Here is a 22,517-nt window from a genome sequence, read left to right as displayed (position 1 = left end):
AGCGATTTAAAGCAGAGGCGAATGTACATGTTGCAATAAACTCGTACGATTTCATGGCGTACGAGCAATTAAACTTGCCGAGGCCTTGATCACCTCTGTTAATGAGAATTGCACTCGAGACTGGAATATTTTACTTTCTACTGTTTTATTCCACCGGTCAATTGAGCGTAACGATGTTTCGGTATATCGCTACCATAATAATTAAGTATTTCTTTTGCAGAGACTAATTGGTTTCACGTTATTTTAATCGATCCGTATAATTGCACAGACCGTAATTAAGCAAGAGAGGTATTCATTCGCAATATCATATAAAAATCATACTTTATCTTATAAAACGATCATATTTCTATTTATTTATAATCGTATTTATACCTTACTTACTGTAACTTCTCTATGTTGTTTATTGTTTGTCTAATACGTGTGTACTACGATCCACAAAACCATAAAATAGACGCCGTAACTAATCTTTCGACACGCTATTAGTCTATTTACGACGCTATAATATGTATCTGAAGTTGTACAACGCATCCAGGGGTGGTAAGACTGTGGAAACAACGAAGAGGAGGGGTGCAAACATACGAAGCACGTTCTCGTGCGCAAGAAGCGGAAGCTGATAGAGAGAGAGAGAGAGAGAGATAGAATGTATTAAAATATGAGAGTACTTGGTCAGCGGCCGCGTGTACGCGCGTTCAACAGTTCGAACATCGGAGTTTATGGTGTGCAGTATCATGGGAGGCAGGGTAGGCGGGTGTCGAGCCTCATTAGACAGCACGAGACCCCGTGCATCGTGAGGGGTTGCCGCATGGGACTCGATGGAAGTGCGTACGACGAACCGGAAACTAACGACGTTACCCCCTCTATCCTATCGACCTTTCTTTTGCGCTTACGTTTTCGATTCTTGTGTTCGATCGACAGATGTACATCATGGAAGAGAATCGTTTGTTTTAAGGGTTTACCCGTGAATCGACGCGCGGTCAAACACGATAAAAAGCGAATAATATAGCAGTCTTCGTCTGGTCTTCGTCTCTTTCTATTGGGGAATTTCAAGCGCCAACCAGACGAATGTTGTTATTTCTGTCTGTAATTTAAATACATCGCATTTAAATACATCGACGTTTGTAATTAAATAAAATCAAGATACGATTATACGAAAAATCATTTAAGAAGCTTCTTGTATTATCGATTAACGCATTCCTTTATTAATATTTTTGTTACTTCGACATTCGAAATATAATTTGGTATTCAGGCTTAGCGTATATAATGTCGCATATAGCGACGGACAGCATCCATAGAGAGCTTATGCGCGCTTATGCGTTCGAATATAATGTAAGAGATTTGGGCGTAATATCGGAGGTTGTAAATAGGCGCGATAGCAAATTGGCGAGTTCATTTGTCGTGTATTAACGGTGTTTATACTCGCAGCCTGCGGGGACAACGCGATCGTCGTTAATCACGACAAATTCGCCGTGATTAATTATGCTTTTCGCTCGATTAGCTTTCCGTATCGCGAGAGTGCTCCCTCTGTCTCTTTCGGTTGTTGAATATTCGTCCTCTCCGATTTTTCTTCGTCTCTCTTTCTCTCTACGCGGTACTCCTCTCCCTATCCTTCTTCCTTAACCCCTGTTTTCCCTCTCTCTCTTTTGTCAACGAATAATCGGCGAACGCCGCGTTTTGTCGTCCAACGATCAGACCCTCGACGCTCGCGTTTCACCTCTGTTTTATTCCGAGTTGAAAGAGCGCGCGATGTTATCCTTGAACAAGACTTCAAGTATCGTAAAAGGCGCGGCTCTCTTTGATGATCCACGAACGATCGCGGCAAACCCAATTGCTTTCGTTATCGATCAGACTTTTGCAGGTTTAAGACCGTCGTTTGTTGGAGGCTCCTCTCTTTATAATTTATAATTTACGAGGTCTTCGGCAAGCTTAATCTCTTCGTCGTTATGCATCCTCATTGTTATGTCATGTTCTTTATCGCGTAACCAAATATTTGTTTTTTTACGTTTGATATTGTTTTTCAATCAATTACATTCGCGAATATAGCACGGACGAAGAAATCGTGTTTTCGATGGAAACAACGAATACACGAAAGATAGTTGGCTACTCGAGCGATATATTCGATGGATTTTCGTTCTAGAAGAATATCAGGAAAACAAGGTGGTTCTCGAAAGAGACGAGAAACTTCGTCCCTTCGACCGGATGTGTCATTTGGTACCTGGGTCACGTAGCTCTTCGTATTGACAGGCCGACCAGCCAACCAGCCACCCTCTACCCTTCTCTCGTCTGCTCCGACTCTTGTTTCAGGCCTAGCTTTATCCAGATTCCGCGGAACAATTGCGTCCTCTTTTTGCTTTCGCAGGATAACGCAGAGGATTATTGCTCGTTCTACTTACTCTTATCACTAGTCGAGATTTTTATATTGTTTGAAATCTATGTTAAGAAAGAATCAAATGTGTGTGTGTGTGTGTGTGAGTAAATTTGTAGACCACTTTATATTAATTTAGTATATAAGACATTTAAATATTTTGCTTAAATTTCCCCTGCTTCTACTTGTTCTACTAAATTTAACTTTCGTTACGCGTATCAAAGCAGAGTAAGTAACGCTTAGTTCTGTTTGCTTACAGAGTATTTAGTGTAGCAGATATGGTACAGCGATGAGCCTGCAGGCACAGGCTCAAGCACAACGCTCTGCGAGGTACTCCCCTCAGGAGACCATCAAGGTAAGAAATTACGTTTATATCGACTTTTCTCCTAGCCATGTTCGCGATGGTAAAGTCAGAATGTCGAATATCACGACAAAGATTCAATCGTGTCAGTGCGACGTAAAATCAGGAGGATGAACAAGCTTGTCAGTCGATCGACACTTCGAAAAAGTAGAAATATCAGTTTAATCATCGAGATTAAAGAACATGTTTACGATTATTCCAGCCAAATTGGAAACAATAGCTCCGACGCAAATTACATTCGTTTTCCTCGACGAGTTTTAACGTAATTAACACGAACACTCTGTTCGGTGGTTGGTATCGTCACTACGTTGACTACAATTCAGTCCTCTCCTCGTTCATCATTGGGGTTAATCCTGTACGTGTTCGAGTGTACGCGACCTTGTATTACTTCCTGCGTACTCTGAATTCTGGTTTGACGGAGCATCGGAGGGGAAAAGAGTTTGTAATTTCGTGGCTATAATTATTGGTGTGAACATGGAATTCCACGCTATTGTACGCTGCTGAGGAATTCGCAGAAAAATTTAGCGGACGCTCCAAAAATGTGGATCGTTTTGATCGATTTCAAACGACTTTCGAATACACCTCGAATAGTATTTGTCGTTTAAAATAGCGCGTAGAAATTGATTATCGAATCCGTGATTCTTTCTTTTTCTCCTTTTTTTTTGTAGCTGTCCATTACCGGATTCCATTAGAAATTATCCATTTGTTTTGGAGACGAAATATTTAGTCTCCGTTTGCTGCGCACACGGAAGGTGGAATTTAACGGAATTAAGTTTCTTCTTTCCTACAGCTGTAACGCAATTAACAGAGGGATATTCTTATGCGATAATGTCTGGCCGTTAACTACGTTCCCATCCCTTTCTTAACGTTAATCTCCAGTCTAAACGGTTAATACCGTGCGCCCTTTATTTTAATTCTCCAGACTTACGGAAAAACTCTGTCTTTCTGCTGCTACTCACAGCAAACCAACATTTATATAATTGAAATTCTTCATCGCGATAACGCATCCATTGTTATTAAAATTAGGATTAGTGTATTTAGTGTATTAGTGTATTAGTGTATTAAAATTTGTATTAGTGTATTAGGATGAGAATATTATATCGTACAATATACTGCACATATTTGTCTATTACATAAACTTGTAAACCGACTAATCGGATGAATAATAATCACCAATACACATACAACCCTTTAAATTGATAACAAACAGAGATGCATGGTAAGATATAAATTGCGCGCAAAAGTTGCCGATTATTATATGTTAAACCTTCATAGATTTACAATTAAGCCCGCATAGTGCCATTTTCTTTTATTTTACACGCTATACGACTGTTTATACGTGCAATATGTTACGAAGACTTTTATCGCTTTCCAACGGTGTACACGGCAAAGAGAGAGAGAGAGAGAGAGAGAGAGAGAGAGAGAGAGAAAGAGAGAGTGAAAGAGAAGGAAGAAAAAAAGGAGAGAACGCGGGAATTCTCCGCAATGGCATGGAGGTACCAAGCATAATTTTCCACATGAATGCACTGCCGACTCGTCGCTTTTTCCTAATGACTGTCTTAATTAATATCCACCTAGGCGCGGTTGCGTCGAGCTGTCTGTACGCGATCGCGACCTTGTCGTCCCCTCTTCGTACCACGGATAATTTTCCGCGCGAATGACCGAACTTCACTCTCGTTCGTCGTCGGCGAGCCGTTGGCCGTCCTCGCTGCTCTTTTTTCCACCTTCTGCGTTCGACGTCAGTCGGTGTCGAGGGCCTTTACACGACTCAAGCAGACCTCGTGCGGATGACAAAATGCTAAAATTGCCGCGCTTCCGTGACGCTGTTCTATCGCGCCATTCAAAGCGATTATCGATCTTTCGATAAATATTCCATTAAAATTAGAAGTTGGCCTCTGAACTTTGAACAATTGACTCGCATCTTTAGATTCGAAATTTTCACGATGTTCGTTGGACGAATTGTATCTGTGCTTCTTTGAGTATCAATCGCGTTTCGCGAGAGCGTGGTGAGCTTCGTCGTGGTTCATTGAAACATTCGCGAAACGCAGGAATAAAATGCAACGTATTATCAAAAGCACGATGGAAACTCGAAGAACTGGAAATATGTGTGTCGTTCATTTGCATCGTTAACGTTACTTAACGTACCGGACGTATGCTTGTAAACGAAAGAATATTTAGAGCATCGAAAGAAACAGGTTGTTGAGAGTACAAAACGGTGTATGGGAAGTACGAGCAAGCAGGGAATGTTTGCTCTCAGCTGTGTGCCAACTCGTTCGCTGCTTGTACGCTCTCAATACGCGTAACTGATTTCTGCCATGGAAAAGAAGCTAAACCCAGTTTACCTTAATTTATATCCGCAGAGTTATTCGTTAAAGATATCAAATAACGATTCGTAAGAATACCTTCGCGTTATTATAGTCTATGGGTTGGTAAAACAGTAAAGAAGAAACGTAAATTAATTTTTGCGGAGTTTGAAAAATCAACGAACCTTTGAACGTATCACTTCTCTGCTAAACCGACGATACGATTCGTACATTCGATCGACGCGAGAATAAATCAAAAGAACGCTTTCAGTCGGCCCTCAAAATTGACAATTTTTTAGATACAGCGGCTACAGAAAGTATTTGCACGTATTTTCCAATAAAACGGTTTTTTCATCAGGATCCACGTTTCATTTTCGTAGTATGAAATCTTTGCAAATGTGTGAAAGTACTACTAAACGATACGCAATTTAATATACTCGGATCTGATTAATTAGTATGTAAATACTACGATAAACACGATGACGAGCAAATACTTTTCTTAATCACCGTACGTCACTCTTCCGGTGATCTTAACGATAGGTCCATCTACCATACCAACCATAGGTCCATCGTACCGACGATAGATGCGAAAGTGAAACGAAATTATGGTCTCAGCGGATGTTCTTTTCCGGGAGACAAAAGCGTGTGGCTAACTGGTCTCAGCAAAGCTGCCGCTAAATGGTCGAGGTTTTCCAGCGGTGGTTTCGTTCCCTACTCCTCTCGGACGAGTGGTAAGCTACACAGACGAAGACGAAGAGATTTTGGGTGTCGAGTGAGCCACGCCCCGGCCATGAGGACGAGATGATACCATTTTGCAACCCTCTTGGTAGCTGGCTGAATCCCTCGGGACCACCTCCGTCCCTCCGTTGCGTAGATAATTAAAGATACAACGCCTACCTCTCGCAACACGCCGAAGAGAGGGCATTCTCTGCTGCAAGATCCGGCAACACTCGGAGGGTGAGAAAGCGCTAAATTGGCTTACGCGCGCAGAATCTTGCCATGCGTCATACAACGTGCCTTTACCGCGAAAACTTCTGCCTGGATGAAGATTCCACGCTGCGGCTTTCCCAAAATCCCTGTCGAATTTTCGCTGCCTCGGTCGATTATTTCTTTTGCTAAATTTACCGAAAAATACGTAGATGCGTACGACGAAGCTCTGTCTCCTCTTGCGACATAGAAACGGTTGGCAAAAGTGATCGCTGCCTTTCGAGGGGTTATCTGTACATTTTAGTATGCTGGGCTGTATTAAACCGACATGCTTTCTCGTCTGTTTCTGTTTCGTTCTATACGAAGGTTTTGCGAACTTAATTGACTCGTAGACAATTCAATTATTTTTTGAAAATTAACACGCGAAGTTCTCTTGGAAAATATTTACGTCAGAAATATCGATTTCTTAAAAGAGTTCGCACAACTTTATGGATTTGTCAGATATTGCTCATATCTCTGGATCAAATGAATCGCTCCCTTTTTTAGCTACGTTGTATTAAAGTACACCCTCTCAACCACTAAATAACATCAAAATCGGGAAATCAGGCAAATTATACTTATCTATATTGTAATCTTTATTTATTGAAAGTTAAGTCCTAGTTGAAAAGGAAAGAATCTATAAAAATACTCGGATATTCACCGTTGTAACTTACAAACTGTTACCGATCACGAAAAATATCATCAAAATATATTTCAACAAAGCCCGTCTTTCTTGCAAGAGGTGTCCCTTCGTTCAAGTCTGTCAAGTATTCGTTCCGTACCTACATGCGAAATGTCAGTAGACTATCGTCAGACTATCTATCGTACGCGAATATTGCCAGTTCCATAGTCTTAGAGGATAGGAAGAATATACGCTTAATGGAGAATGGAGAATGGAGAAACGCACCGTAAGATCTCGCGAGTGTCAACGTAAAAATTATTGCATAAGGGAGAGGAACGTGGGGTGAAAAGCCGACTTGGGGATGCGTACCTTGCCTCGTGTGAATGCCCTTCGAGCGTATTTGCACGGTCAGGCATCGATTAGCCATTCGAGGATCGACCTAACCATCGTTCCGGAATTGCCTCGATATCTCCGTGAATGCTTCTCTCAGGCACTCTGCCCCCGATGCGAGTTTCTCGCAACATATTGAGCACACACAGAACAGGAGGGTGGTTATCGTTGTAGCATCGATATCGCGAATACGACTCGAGATATCGTCATGAGACAATTTCATACGACTGTTCGTTTCGCTTCGATTAGAGTCAAGTTTTATTTCTGTGGACGCGCGGATCGTTCCACGACGAGACGCTCTCCTCGAATACGAGAATTCTCTAGAAGTAAAGTTTCATTTTCGGCTTCCAGTTTTCGTTCAACGCAACACTTAATAACCGTCGAGACAGAGTCTGCAGTCCTGTTACCAAAATTATTAACTAGCGGGCTATGGATTAAGTTGGAGCTGCTTCCAGAGGATCTACGAAGATATATTTAACCTCGTAGATGATAGGTCTTCCGATTATGGAATTTATGAATATCTTAGTCAACGTGCGTGAACATTTGTCGTCGAATTTTAACCGCTGATTATGGAAATTAAACACTTAGCGCTAGAATTATCGACGATTAAACGTATAAGACTTTGAATCAACTACAAAATAATACACTCGAGGCAAGCTTTTACCCATATACTATGTACAATACAATAATAACTAACACGTTTAATATTTTAGAAAAAGTCGTTGAAAATCCCGAAACTGCACCGTTGTAAATCTATGATATCGTTATGAAAAATTATAAATTGGTCATGTCGGGGCTAGTAGTTCTGGCGTTAAATTCTCCTCTGGCTGAATAAATATAAGACATGTTCTGTAATCTATGAAAACGATTTTTGAAGAAATGCGATTTATAGAACCATCTGAACGAAGGTTTGAGGTTATTTTTTAAATCGTGTACACAAAAGTAGGGAAGTTGAGGAGTGGCGAGATAAGGTGCTCCCCAAGTTTTTCGCGTTGCCGAATTTTCCGCGCCCATGCCCACGTGCCACGATAAGCCTTTAATCGAAGATTAATATTACCGGGGTTGTTTGGTAGAACCCCTGTCACGCATCGCGATTAAGGGCAGACCTTACGTGCCGTGAGCTATTCTTTCTCTCTTCTGCAGATTTCTTTCTACATTTGCCTTTCTTTACGTTTCTTTCGGCGTATCATAAATACGCAATATCCTTTCCTCGTCTTCTAACCTTTATTTTCTTAAATTTTTATACATATGTTTCGTCCGAAAAGTTTCTTTCGTTTTATAAGGAAATAATGGACGCACAATATTTCTCGTTTTATATTATTTTATCGAATTACGTACGATCCATTTGGTTCTATCAAAATAAAGATCACAACGTTCGGCAGATTAGGTTTCATGTTTGTATAAAAATACGTCGTTGTAAACGACGTGTGTGTAAGAGAAGGATATTTTTCGAACTTAATACATATATCGGCTCATTCGTCGAAAGTTCTGTCTGTCTGTTTTTAATCAGAAGTTTGACATGGAAAGAGAGAAAAGCATTATGAGTTCAACCATCAACGTATTGCTTTTAGATCTTTATCGCAATTCCTGCTAATATACAGGGTGGTTGATAACTGGTGGTACAAGCGGAAAGGGGGTGATTCTACGCGAAAAAAGAAGTCGAAGATATAGAATAAAAATTTTTCGTTTGAGGCTTTGTTTTCGAGAAAATCGACTTTGAATTTTCACTGTAGATCGTTGTCTCGATGGAAAAATTAAAAAAAAAAATTTAAAAAAATTTTTATTCTATATTTTCGACTTCTTTTTTCGCGTAGAATCACCCCCTTTCCGCTTGTACCACCAGTTATCAACCACCCTGTAGATAATTTCAGGATCATTCTACTCGTGTCGTTTTAGTGACACGCGATCTTACTATCTTTTTCAATAAAAAACAAACAGTTCCTGAGCTAAGAAAATTTTCTTATCTTAAATGTTTTTTTTTTTTTATTAAATGTATTTCGATGGCAGTTTCGTTTAAAGTGCCGATTTACAACGAGAAATAGTTGTCACGAAACTAGCACATTTCCTCTGGTAATTTGAATATCAGGCTCGTAGGAACGAGAGATATATAAGGAAATTCCGGTATCGCGATAGGTGAATAAAGGCGGTCGTAAATCAAAAGTCGATATTAATTGCCATATCAACACTAGGGAGACATGTTTACATATGCACCCCGGGTATTTCACTAATTATTCCCTTCTTAAATATCTCATAAATCATCGTGCAATTAGTGATAAGTACTTACGTGTAGAATTGTACGACGTATTTACGTGAAACTAGACACTGACTGTAGGACACGTAATGACACTATTACGGTTAATGTGTACGTCCTTGAAATTTCGATCAAAGGCTTTTCGTGTCCCTAATATCACTCGTTATCGTATTACCTCCTCTAGGGGCCAAAGCATAAGAAGGAAATTGAACTCACATCGAACTAGTAGTTAAATAACGATCAAATATCGTGCACGAAAATCTTTCCGTGCGTATAACTTAATTTATACGTATAATTATGCGTGTGAAAATTTAATATACCTAAGTAATTCTCCAACGCTCGAAGATAAACGACAATCGTTTATAAAGCGAGGAGAAACGCATCGATTATGAATAATTAGTTGTTGCGAATAAAAAATATCGTCTCGCTTCGCTCGAACAGCTGAATAACAGATTCAGTGAATTTTAACTCGCAATGGAATTACTAAGTAAACTTTACCCATGAAACCTTCGAATCTTCCGAATTTGATCGTTCCATTACCCCCCTCTCGACTTAGTCAAGGTTACGAAGTTCTAAACTTATCGCGCTATCGAGTCTTCTTTACCCCTTTACCCTGGCGCGCGGCACATTATTATGCATCCCCACGCTACCAAACTACAACTTTAATCATATTAAAACTAACGTCGGCCCCTTAACATGATAATATTATGAATATTACTCGGAATTAGGATAAACTTCGAAGTAGATCGAACATCAACCCTCCAATCTCTTTCGACAGATTCTTGTAACTTCTCGTTAAACGTATGTCTATCGGTACAACGTGATTTCTTTTGATTGCGAAGTTGTAAGAAAGCGTTGTTGATATATGGAACCTCGAAAGTTCTCCAACCTAAGCCCTCTTTCGCTCGCACTTTCCTCCTCGATTTCTTCCACTCTTTTCTGTTCTCACTTTCGTTGTCGTAAGAATTGAGAATCAATACCAGTGGAGTTTCTGCAACTTTACGCGAGGACTGCGGGGGAGGGGGAGGGGGTGGGACCACCCGTGCTTCTAGAATTCGGGGCAGGGGGGGGTGTTTCCAGGATATTTATGTGACAGCAGCTGTAACGTTCCAACCCCAGGGCTCGTTGGCTGGTTGGCTCAGGCTGTTTCAAATTCTAAGCCCTAATACCGCTTCTTTGGGGTACCTCGGGAAATATCGCGGGCCAAAGCAAGAAAAAAGAAAGATTCCACGTGCTACTCACCCCAGCGTGACATTATTTTGCTAAGAATGTATTGGAGAACCGCATATTTCTAGCTCTTAGGGGGGCCGTTAGTAAATCATCGTAGATAATTTCTGCCGCGATATATTAACCTTTGTCGTGATCCTGAAATTTACCGCAGTGATGTTATATTGCATCGTAAATAGAAATGATGCGACGACAATTTGACGAAAATTGTTGCACGATACAAAGGAAAACTAGCGTCCTGAATAATTGTAATTCTAATATTTTACGTCGTAATGTACATTTAGGCAAACGATTATAAAATCTGTCTCGTAAATGAGGCGGAACGAGCGAAGTGTTATGTAGTTGTTATATACTGTCGATGTTCAGTGTACTTGTGTACCTTATGTACGACCTGTTCATAATTTTCAATTAAAAGTAATAGCAAAGATAATGGCGAACCCATGTATAGCGATATATTCGTAAAGGGAGAACAGCGCTTTGAGTCTCGATTGGGAAAATTTACTGTAAGTGTTTCGTATTCTATTTCACGCTTATAGAACCGACGCTTCTCAGTATTGTACAATAAGTTGTTGTAATCTAAAAATCACATTTATCGAATTATCGATGAGATTGTATATCGACAATATCGTATGGACGCTCGTTACGATGGTCGAACAAGGAGAACAAGTAGTATAAGTTAATCTATAGTCAGACGTCCAACGATAAATCACCCATTGTCTATACTAGTAAGTAGAAAATATTGGCAATGAAAATAATTATCTACAACGGTAGTAATATCGTTTCATTTTGTCATCGTTCGAGATGAAACAAGAGGGGCAAAAAATGAGAGAATGTAGGGAATTAATAAAAAACCAGGTTGTCGTTATCAACGGTTACACATACGCATGAATTATCGTATCGCTTTGTGCAACAGAAAGTAACGAGCAAAAAGCGGTCTGCGTGTAAATTCTCGAAAGTTTTGCTGGAAGGCGAAGGGAGAGCTAGTGAAGGCATGCGTGATACTATGTAACGTAAGGGTAGAGAGTCGAGAGGGGTATGAAAGGCAAAGGAAAGATAGTGGCCAGCCATAAAACCGAACGATACTGTCCTTTCCCATGTTATAACGAGTCTTCGATACTCGAGTTTCGTTTACCCACTTGTTCGCGTGTTAATGACCATTGGAGAACACGAAATGAAAAATTGAATATTAGTGGCAGATAAACACGCTACAGGATCAGGGATCAAGATCAATTAATTCTCGGCGGTTTCTGACGACGGCATCGACGTACACGTGCGTGAGCGCAATCTTGTTCAAACAATTAGTCTTTCTGCGAGACGTTGAAACGCACGGTTGTTCCTTTGAAATGCTCGTCGGAGGAAATGAGTGCGCGCATTTAGGCCGATAATATTCTTTCACCGATCTTACCATGCCGGAACGTTGACAATAAAATTATTATTCTATGAATTTGTTGTCGTTCAAATATTAAAGTTTATTGTATAAACTAAAATATGTTGAAATTCTTTTTCAAAATACGTTATCCAACATCGACCAGAGCTTCGTTGACGGCTTCCGATGCTAAAGCGAGAAAAAAAGCGCTACAGGACGATTAATCTTGTCACGGTTAATTTCGTTTTAATTCGTCCGGCGATTCAACCGTAAATCAAACGGTATGTCTAGGTTCGTGATATCAAACGGGACGGAATTCGTCAACACCGGATCCGCGACTGCTAATGCGGTTTCCTCCGTCACAGGGAGCGGAAAGTGAAACGAAACGTCCTGGTGAATAAGCGAAACGAGAGAAAAAGCAAAAGCTGGCGACACGCGGAACGATCCCCTTGAAAGTTTAAAGTCAACTTTCGCTTTTCCAGCGTCGATCCGCTGGTAATGCCCTCCTGCTCGGCGTGCCGTTCTCCATTCCCCTATCTCCAGGAGTCAAGGTAATACTCGGCCGCAATAAACGCGGCTCACGGACTAAACTTTTCCTGGAACGGGACGCGCATGATCTAACAGCCACGTGGGAAAATCCGCCCCCTCGCTTCGTGCCGTTTCGTCGACGTGAAAACGCTGTATCGCGAGGGGGCGCATCGTTTTCTGCCGTTTCATAGAACAGGACCGTTTCCTCTTTTTCCCTCTTTTTTTTTATTCCTCTCTCGAGTACGTGACCGAGAATTCAGATGTGATTTCACTTTGGCACTAGGCTTAGGCGCTAACAGATCCTTTCAACCGATCCTTGTAATGTATTTTTTAGAAACTCGTCCAGTCTTATCTTCATCTGTTAACTATTATTTCATCGTATTTTAATATGGTAGATTATCGTTAAAATCTGTTACTTATTCGTTAATACGATTTATCTGATAATTAATCGAGTTTATGTGAACGTTGCGTCATAGATTTCTAGCTTGACAACGTCACGTGTCTGAGTCACCATCGTACTTCCTTTGCAGTATGCATATTATATTCGACCTACATTTCTATATGGATAGAGAAAGAACGATAGTTATGACAAAATTGCTTTCTGCCAGATGGTATTCTATGACGTGCTCCTTTTTTGGGAAACCCGCAGGTAGTTTGAACGTGGAGGGTGCGCGCGTGCGGGACAAAAGTTTCTCGGTGCTTCGAATTAATGGCAAATCCATAGTGGGAGCAGAGCGCGCGTAAGCTCGGTCCGACCTTGCCTCGTAAGCGCGATCTTCCGCTCGTGTTTAGTGCTTCGAAAGCTCCATCTCTCGAGATACGTCGGTAAACTACGTCGGAAACTTAACTCTCTTCTGCACGAGCGTAGCTTATCCATCGAGCTTTTGACCGTCGTCGATAAACGTGTTTCACATGGAATGATCATATTTTGAAATTACATGGTCCATAATAAAAATAGACTGCGAATGTTTACCCGAATTTATATTTTTAACAAGATAACTAAACAGAGATTTGTTTCATCTGTTAAATATCGTAACGAGTTCTTTGATTGGGATATCTTATATATTTTTGGATATCATGCGCATCGTGTACATTTTTGCATCGTCGAATTTCCCATAATCGCGTAAAAGTTCGCAGTTTTACAATAAACAAAAGCAAATCAATTTCACAAAAATGTAACCAGCATGTTTGCTTCGTTAAATCGAAACACGTTAATAATATTCGTTTGTCGCTATTGCAAACTTCATAACTAAATTACCCAAGATTTTATTATTATCATCGATCAATGAACTTTGAAGGAACAAAGTTTCTTGTGCAACAATCTGGTACCGGAGATCTACGGTCTTAAACACGTCAGCCTAATTATTCCGATCGTGATGTATCATTCTAATCACGTACAAAGGGTGCAGCCTGGAAGGCACGTCTCCTATTAAGGCTCGTTTGCCTCCCAGATTCAATTTACTCGTTCGATCACGGCAATATTGTAGTTGGAATTGTATAATATTCGATGCGTTTACGCGAGCAAAGCATGAGGCTAAATGATGCATGCACGCGTGCACAGCTTAAGCTGATTCAAGGGGATGAGAAGGGGAGGGAATTGGCAAGCGATGCAGAGTATCACGGGGGATGCTTATTCCTGTGTGCAACACACGGGGGTGCAAGCTTAATCTTCGGACGAGCCAGGCGGGTAACCTATAACGGGATGTGTCGGGATTATAAGTTGTAAGCTCCGACCCGCGAAATCCCATTCGTTAATACACGAGCTTGTGGTCAACCCGCAAGTGGATCGAGATTTTTTGTTGTTCGACTAGCTCTCTTTTGCGTGCGAACCTCGGGGATTATCTTCATCGCGACAGCGTTGATGAAAGTATTAAGCAATTTTAATGATAAATTTCTCAGCGGCGTTTAATTCTTTAACCCTTAAGCGCATGATCTTCTCCAAATGGATTGAACGTTTCTTGAATCGATCGGGTAACAATAAAATATTTTAAAAGGAATAACAATGATAAAAAAAAATAAGACGAATAATAAAACAGATGGTTATACAAAATGATTATATGTACTTATATTATATTATGTGATTGTATAACAGCTAAGAGTAATTTGTTTCGTGGATAGAGCTGGAAAATTAAGTTAACGCATTCAACCTTAGAGGGAAAGAAACGAATCCATGTCTAGACGAAGAAGGGTTGGCTTATTCTCAAAAGTAATGATTTAAGACCTATTTGGCACGGATCGTTTATTTCCTGAAAACTCGAGGCCAGGAGGACTTTGTTTCAGTGGGGAGGTTTGATTCATTCTTGGAGTATGACTAGCTTCCTCAGTATGAGTCACGTTTTCAATTAAAAATTACTGTTCTGACATTATGGAGATTAAACCATCTTGTTAAATTTCTTTTTAATTAGAAAGAACATATTCCTTTCGTCATATTAAAAAAAAAAAAAAAAAATGATAACGAGCTACTGTTTGTTTCATGAATCTATTCGAGATATACTATGGTTTCTCATATTTGTGGATTACATTTTATGATGTTTCTGTCCCCGTGATCGGGGAATGGCAATGGACGTAGTTTGATGGAGGAGACCACGATGTTGGCGCTGAAGGTCCATTATGCTACCGCGATCCCTCGCAAAATCGACGTCAAAATATATCCCACGCAATCCTGCGTAGCATGAACCCTTCATTTTCAACGCTTAAGCGCGCATACCGAATTTCCAATATTTTTCATTAAACTTATGCTTTGACCGATAATAATTACATATATACTACTATATCATCTAGGCTTTAAATAAAGAGAAATATAATTTGAAATCGTTAATCATACGACAAACAACATTTTACGAAATTAGAAGAAAACAATTGTTCATAAAACTAACGTTAAAACATTTTAAGATATTACGCGTTTATACATATAGTTAAAAATGCACCAATGCAATTTACAAAACGTGTCCGTATCGGTCTCCTATTTTTACGGTCCAGATGAAGAGTTAGGGGATGTGTCTTGTGGTGACTGGTTCGTGGTATGGGGTTTCAAGACCCTGTTACGGCTGTCGGATAGACCGATGAGATTTTATCCAAATGATATTCATGAGCAGCGCGCATTACGCTACGAAAACAATAAGATGGAACCCGTCGGATAAGCAGAAGTATCTATTATCACTGACTCAACTAACGATAACATACTTTTAAAACCGCATTCGAATACTGAGATTTCTTATTTGATCTTCCCTTGCGTTTTAATATATTTACATTTTGACATACTTTGATTGGAACAAAATCTCATTAATTAAACACACAAAAGGAAAGGTAAAATATAAATATTTATTGCGTACATCTAATTGTGTATATCTATACGTATATACTCATTCTTTACATTTGATTTTCACGAACGTCATAACGAAATTCACACATCTCTTTTTCATCAGTTTTTGTTCTCGTTGATTAGAATCTCCATTATGCTCTGTCAAATAAAATTGTTTCTATTCCATTGCGCACCGCCTAGATATAACAGTAAGCGTTTCTCTCAACACATGTTTGAACGAAAGGGTTTGTATAGCGGTAGACGGACGTGTCTTGTGGAATTCATAACAACGTATTGGTAAGAACGAGTGTTGCTCGTTGCAATATGGTACGATCATGCACCAACCCCGTAGCCGAATGTAATTAGTTTTTAGCCCCAAAGCTATGATAGGGGGCTGGACTAGGCGCCTAGGGTCCCATGGACTTTTCCATGTGCACCCACTTATACTCCTAGCGCCCGATCTAACGCTGGAGGGTGGTTGTGTGCCTAGGGGTGGTTTCAGTTTGCCCGAGGCACCCTCGGCAAGTGCATCTATTGTCTGAGTGCAAGAACCCAAAAATACGCTTATCTGTTTCATTGACGGCCGAGTCGAACTTCGTGATTCCTTTCAACGCCTCTGGTAGACGAGTTTTTACGTTCTTTCGCCTTTTTCTTTCGATTACTCGCGCTCTTACTGCTTCGGTATTTATAGAGTTTCTAGAGTGTGAAGCAAAGCGAATTAAAGTGATTGGATATCTGTATGTGATCGATACTGTGAGTTCTCTTTTTCAAAGGGAATTAAGAAGTCGAAGTTAGTGATGGACTAAATCTGCTTTGTAATTAAGTGAAACGTCGAATGGAATAAAAGTGAAAAGTAATTTACTTGATTATAAATATGACGGTGTTTCGGGATATCTTTCGTAGTAACTGTGATTACCGTGCTTGATAAGAATAAAGATGGGAAAGTGTCAGCAGAATTTCCGTTTTGATACGGATATCAAGTAATTAATGTGATTAAATTATTCCCTAATTACCGGCTACATATTTTTCCTTTCGTTTAATTTTGTTTCGAAGGTGCGATAACTTTGAGAAAGTTATAATGGCTATTCAAACGTTATGTTATTTATTTTTACACAGTTTCTCATTGAACATAAAATTACCTAAGCGTCATCAGAACTTCCGATTCGATACAGACATAAAATAAAGTAATACGTTAGTGATAATCAAATATGGAAAAAGATATTAACATGTCGTCAAAGAGAAGAACTTTCCACGTGGATTGGGATTCTCCCAGTCATGAAACCGGTACTGTAAAAAGGAGGCCCACGTCCTTGAATACATCGGTTCCGATCTCGAGCAATTGCTTTGAAAATGTAGAATATTACGAAGTAAAAGATTGTATTGGTGGTTACGGCCTAAGGCTTCTAAAATCGTTCGATAGCCGATTGCTAGGATATGAGAACGTCGTATCCGAATTCTTTTCAAGCAAGCGCAGATCAAACGAAATGGAAGATACCGCCATTAAAGATAATGGAAACGGTTTAGAGCACCCTCGTTCTTGCGCAACCCCTTGCGAGGGAGATACGCGTAGAAAGAACGAAGATGCTGAAAAATTTCAGGATTTGCCATCTAATATAAAATCTTTCAGCGAGGAACGAAATTTACCTTGCAACTGGATCGAAGAAACATTATCATGTTCGTATAATTCACTTTTAGAGAATTCGAATGACACAACGAAAGAAGAAAGTACGGAATTTATTAGCAAAATAAGAAAGCACGTGGAAACTCAAGAAGACAGTGCCAATAAAATTAAAAGTATCAGAATGGAAGATTCTATTAATTCATTATTTGAATTAACCGTAACAAATGACATAGAGGATTCAGGCCAAGAGTTGTCGAACGAAAGTTCGAAAGTTAATACAAAGAAGGATTTTGATTTGAAGTTATATCGAGAATCTTTCGAATGGAAATCAAAGGTATCGAAAGTTATGAAGGTTTCCGGAGCGAAGCGGAAGTTAGATACGATCAAGACAAAAAGTTTGATTCCAAAAGCAAGACCGAAGAAACAGATTTCGAATGGACGAGGTCTTGTAAATTCTAGTTCGGAAAGTTCGGGCATAGGTTCCCCTCTGTCGCCTTTATCGCCGTTAAAGGATACATCGACTAACGTAAAGGATATATCAGCAACTTCGATCAAGAGCAGTGGCAGCAAAAGTTCCGGATTCGGATCTCCAGATTCACCGTTGTCCCCGGAGAGTCAGAAATATACAGCGTTTTACTTGATTGAGGAGCAATTGGAAAAATTGCGAAACTGCCCTTGCGAGAAACGACAAGCTCGGGTAAACTTTTTCTTTTCTACAATTTACATATCAAGTATCGTTATTGTCGTTCATTAATTGTAATTAGAAACTGAGTAAATTCTAACCTTTATGAGATGTATGTTTGCAGTAGATACCTTGCAATTTCCATATTTACGTAATATACATCTTGGAATTTGTTTCAAAACATTGTCAATATAACATTCGCGATGTTATTATAAGGTTTCTGAAAGTTTTATATAACACAAATAGCATGTTCGTTAAAAGTTCCCCGTTAAAAATAGTCAAACGCTTCTATGAGTCACTATACCTACATGTATAGTTATACAATCGTAACAATATATTCCACGAAGTGAAGATCTACGAACGTTTAGCCAATTGTACGTCACGAAAAATCGGAAGGTCTAGTAATACTTACGGAGACAGCTATAAATCTTATGAGTCACGTTCCAGGGGCGAAGCAAGTCCCGTGGGTGTGCAACCACGTGGTGCAAAGGAATTACGTTCACCCTCTTTCGACGATGCGTTTCTCCACAAGCTACGGCGCGGCGCGATCATATGCGTGTAAAGCGTGCGTGCTTCTCATTCATGAGGATGGTTCCTCGCTAGCGTTAACCTTGCATTCCTGTTTCTTTCTGCTAGACCCTTCACGAGATCCGACATACCGTTCAAGCTTCCCATTAAAGAGAAAGGCTATTAGTGTTGTTATTTCTTACCGAGGGATGGCGACACTTCACACTTCGTAAATACGTATACGTTACACACTATCGGTCTAAGATATATTCGATAAAACAAAAAATAAATAAATTTGTTTGAGATTGCTTAAACGGTGTGCTAAATTAATTATATTTTATCAGACCCTTGCACATTTTCAATAACGTTTCAGTTATGAGAAGAAAATAAGTCGAATATGAGCTTACCTAAGCATATTGAATTCGAATCACGTATGGTTTCCCGCGAAATTAATATCTTCAAAATCGAATAGATCCTCGATACGGCGTCAGTAGTCGATAGAGATTGGTTTTCGTCGAGTATGGAAGGAAGCAATTCCCTCCTAAGACGTTTGTCCTGCTCGTAAGGAATTCGAATATCCTTCTTAGGTGAACCGAGCTCATCGACCATTTATTCCGCGTGGTTCACCACCCTCAGTCGCGAAACCACGTACGGGAGATATAACGCGGTTATTCGTGCACCGTCCAAATGTGCCACGGCATTCTTTTTCTTTCGAGTGATATCGACTCTGTAGGCGAATCTCCTTCTTTTATTTCCTGTTTCGTATTTGTTGAGCCCTCGGGACGATTATAACTAAACCTTCGTGTGCCGGAGTAGAGACAGGTAAGATCAACTAGTCACGAGAGCTTTCTGTATAAGGGAATACATCTTTTTATTCGTACACTTTCAAACTTGTCACGAATGTTGTACCAGCTTGTGCAATGTTTTATCGTTTAAATTAATCATCAAGAGTTATTAAATTATTCTCGTTTTCTTCGCTACTAACGATAAGAAATGTATGTATTACATTGACGTAATCTTGTTTTATGCATCCTAACCTTTAACGTTTCTATCTATTTATGCAACAAATTTCTAACTTCGTCGATGCTAAAGATATCTGTACTAAAGAGATTTATTGATTTATATGAAATATTTATCCGGAATTTGAATATCATCAATTAAATTCCGAGCTATTTTTAATTTTCAGCTTGAAACAAAAGTCTGTTATAATTATGTATCTACTAAATAGAACGCCATCGGCTGCGCGCGCATTTCACATATATCTACATCTTTATCGAAAGTAACGTTTTGAACGAAACATTTTTATTTAACATTTTTTAATTACTTTTATATTTATATGTTCAAATATTAAGTTATCTTTTATATTTCCATAGTTCTTAATAATAATGTTAACTGGTTTTTATCGTGTTTATCGTCATGTTATACATATAAGGTATCATTGTTGTTTGAACCAGTACAACAAAGATTCAGTTTAAATAAAATGATTTGGCAACGAAATTGCAATTGAAACGATAAAGATATAATACCGCGTATATTATGCGTTCAACAAGTTGTAGAACGAGTATTACTAGACAAGTAGTTCACTGGATTGATCTAATGGGTTCATTAAGTATAACGTATAAAAACCAGTTAAATAATCGATGCTTCTATCGATGAAAGTTTCGATCGAACGAAAGCGAATGAGGATCGTATATGAGGGGTCTTTGTGTACAGAGGGATTCACTTTCATGTGGAAAAAGTGATTCGTAATAATCCCGAAGCCAGTGACATGGCAATAACGTTTTCCGTAAGCCACCCTTTGCGTAGTCGGAAGTTGGTAGCGGTTGTCATCGGCTTCTCGATAATTTCCATGTTTCTTCGACTGTGTAGGCAGTGCTTTCTAATCGAAATAATTGGGAGCCCCTGATCCAAAGGGCTAAGCCACAGGGTCGTTGGTCTGCGTTATTATATTGAATTCGTGGAAACGAGAAAGTAAGTCGCCGGGAAGGCCATTGAATGGGAAACTAGAAATCGGGAAGCAGACAAGCATAAGCTTGGTGTGGCTTTATTAATTATTTCGAGGGCTCTCTTTAATCACCCCTTCGCCACCATGTGTGCCTATACAGATGCGAAGGTATCGATTTTTTTTGTTTACTGATAAAAGAAACTTGCTATATTATAAATTTTTTTGCTATCATGAAATTTTTATAATACTTTTTCCTCGCTACTATTCGTCGTTAGTCCTGTAAAGTTTCTTCTAACAATACCCATTTTAATGAAAAATTTCATAACAAAGTGTTTGAATAAAAAATAGAGTGGACCTTTGATAAAACCATAAAGCCATAAAGTTCAAATTAATATTATTAATAACCTAATATTTAAAAAAAACTAATTAACAAACTTATAGTTTAATAAAGTAATATATCAATGATTAATAAACTAATACTTTATTGCGTGAAAATATCTTTATTTTTCTAATTCGTATTGAAATAACAACATTATCTCTGTCTATAAATCGTATTGGGTCGTACAGTTAACCCTACTCGCGTAACTAGGAAATCTGGTTAGATGGTCATGGGTTACTTATCATGCATCCAAAATCTTCTGGTGCGCTGAGCATTCGCTATCAATATGTAGATCCAGTCAGGGTTACGGTTTGCTTGCACTGTACCGACACTCGTCACGTTGTCGTACGAAGGGGGACTTCTTCGAGGGTGGAACGTTTTCATGTACCTTTTCCATACCGACGCCGATTCCACAGTCATCACCAGGAGACCAACAGCCTTCTCTTTTTTCTCGAGTGCTTTTATAATATTCACCCCCGTGTACACACGCCTCGCTTGTGATTTTTCTTGCTCGAACCCCTCTCGAAAATAGCACCGACGCGACGATCGGAGATCGGGGAAACCACCTTTCGATATTGACCCTTGAAGCTTTTGTCGGTCTCCTTATCGCGGTTTTTCCTCTCGCCAACAGGAACCGCGAAAAATAAGTATGTACCTAGACGTTTTAGAATGGTGCTTTCTTACAAGTATGTCGTCGATCTTTCGATTTCTTTAACAACTCGGTATAATAGAGGAACATCGTTGCGGTGCTTCTTATATGATAAAAAGAAAGAGCATACAGAGGAGAACGATTTCCAACGCTAGAATTTGTAATACATGGTAAACATTTAAATTATCTTTGCAGTTTAGAGATAAGAAAATATGAGTGGGAAGAGCTTTGTTTTTACGCAATGTTTGCTAATATCATCGGGTAACACTTTTTCTTTTTGCATTGAAACGAAGTTTTGAATTAATACGAACATAAAAGAGTAGGTTTTTTTAGAACCATTTATTTTAGTTAGTTTGATTTTAATAAACCAATTTTTTGAACTATTATAAGCTGAATGTTTTTTTTCGTTTCTCAAGGCGAACTATTAAATTCTGTACGTACGTATTACTTTTTGATATTCGTCAAATATACAGGGTGGTTGTTAACTGGTGGTACAAGCCGAAAGGGGAGATTCTACGCCAAAAAAGAAGTCGAAAATATAGAATAAAAATTTTTTTTTAATTTTTCCATCGAGACAACGATCTACAGTGAGATCCGTTATAACGTACCGCACGCGTACCGAGCGAAAGTTCAAAGTCGATTTTCTCGAAAACAAAGCCTCGAACGAAAAATTTTTATTCTATGTTTTCGACTTCTTTTTTCGCGTAGAATCACCCGCTTTCCGCTTGTACCACCAGTTACCAACCACCCTGTATAGCAAAGCAAAATTGAAGCAAAATTAAAAGAGAATAAACACACGGATATGTAACTTCTACGTCATACAACGTATAGGGAATCGATGAGGCTATCGTATTCCCACGTTGTTCAAAGGAATTCGTAGTCAGCTATTACCTGGCACGTGCGTGAAAATTCGGTAGAAAGGTGTCAAGTAACTTTGTAAAGTTACTGGTTGGAAATTTCGTGGCAGTGCCGTAAGTGAAATAATTGCGGCTTCTCGCCGCTTCTCATTTGGTCGCGCTTCGCCGTGCGAACATTGTTGTAGATTCGATGACGCGAT

The 22,517-nt window shown here is 39.4% G+C and overlaps 1 protein-coding gene across 1 annotated transcript in view; it reads left to right on the top strand.

Moving 5' to 3' along the window:
* LOC117206179 (protein sickie) overlaps positions 1 to 22,517 on the top strand; it is a 192,776-nt gene that overhangs the window by 7,413 nt on the left and 162,846 nt on the right. Inside the window, exon 2 of the mRNA XM_033445293.1 lies at positions 2,622 to 2,717. Coding sequence (XP_033301184.1) covers positions 2,652 to 2,717 — 66 coding nt within the window. The 5' untranslated portion in view covers positions 2,622 to 2,651. The remainder of the gene's footprint in view (positions 1 to 2,621; positions 2,718 to 22,517) is intronic.

The sequence above is a fragment of the Bombus bifarius genome, unplaced genomic scaffold (genome assembly GCF_011952205.1).
Source record: "Bombus bifarius isolate JDL3187 unplaced genomic scaffold, Bbif_JDL3187 scf7180000007996, whole genome shotgun sequence".
In the NCBI taxonomy this organism is placed as follows: domain Eukaryota; kingdom Metazoa; phylum Arthropoda; class Insecta; order Hymenoptera; family Apidae; genus Bombus; species Bombus bifarius.
Note: the sequence above shows the minus strand (reverse complement) of the source record. Positions and strands in the feature narration are given on the sequence as shown.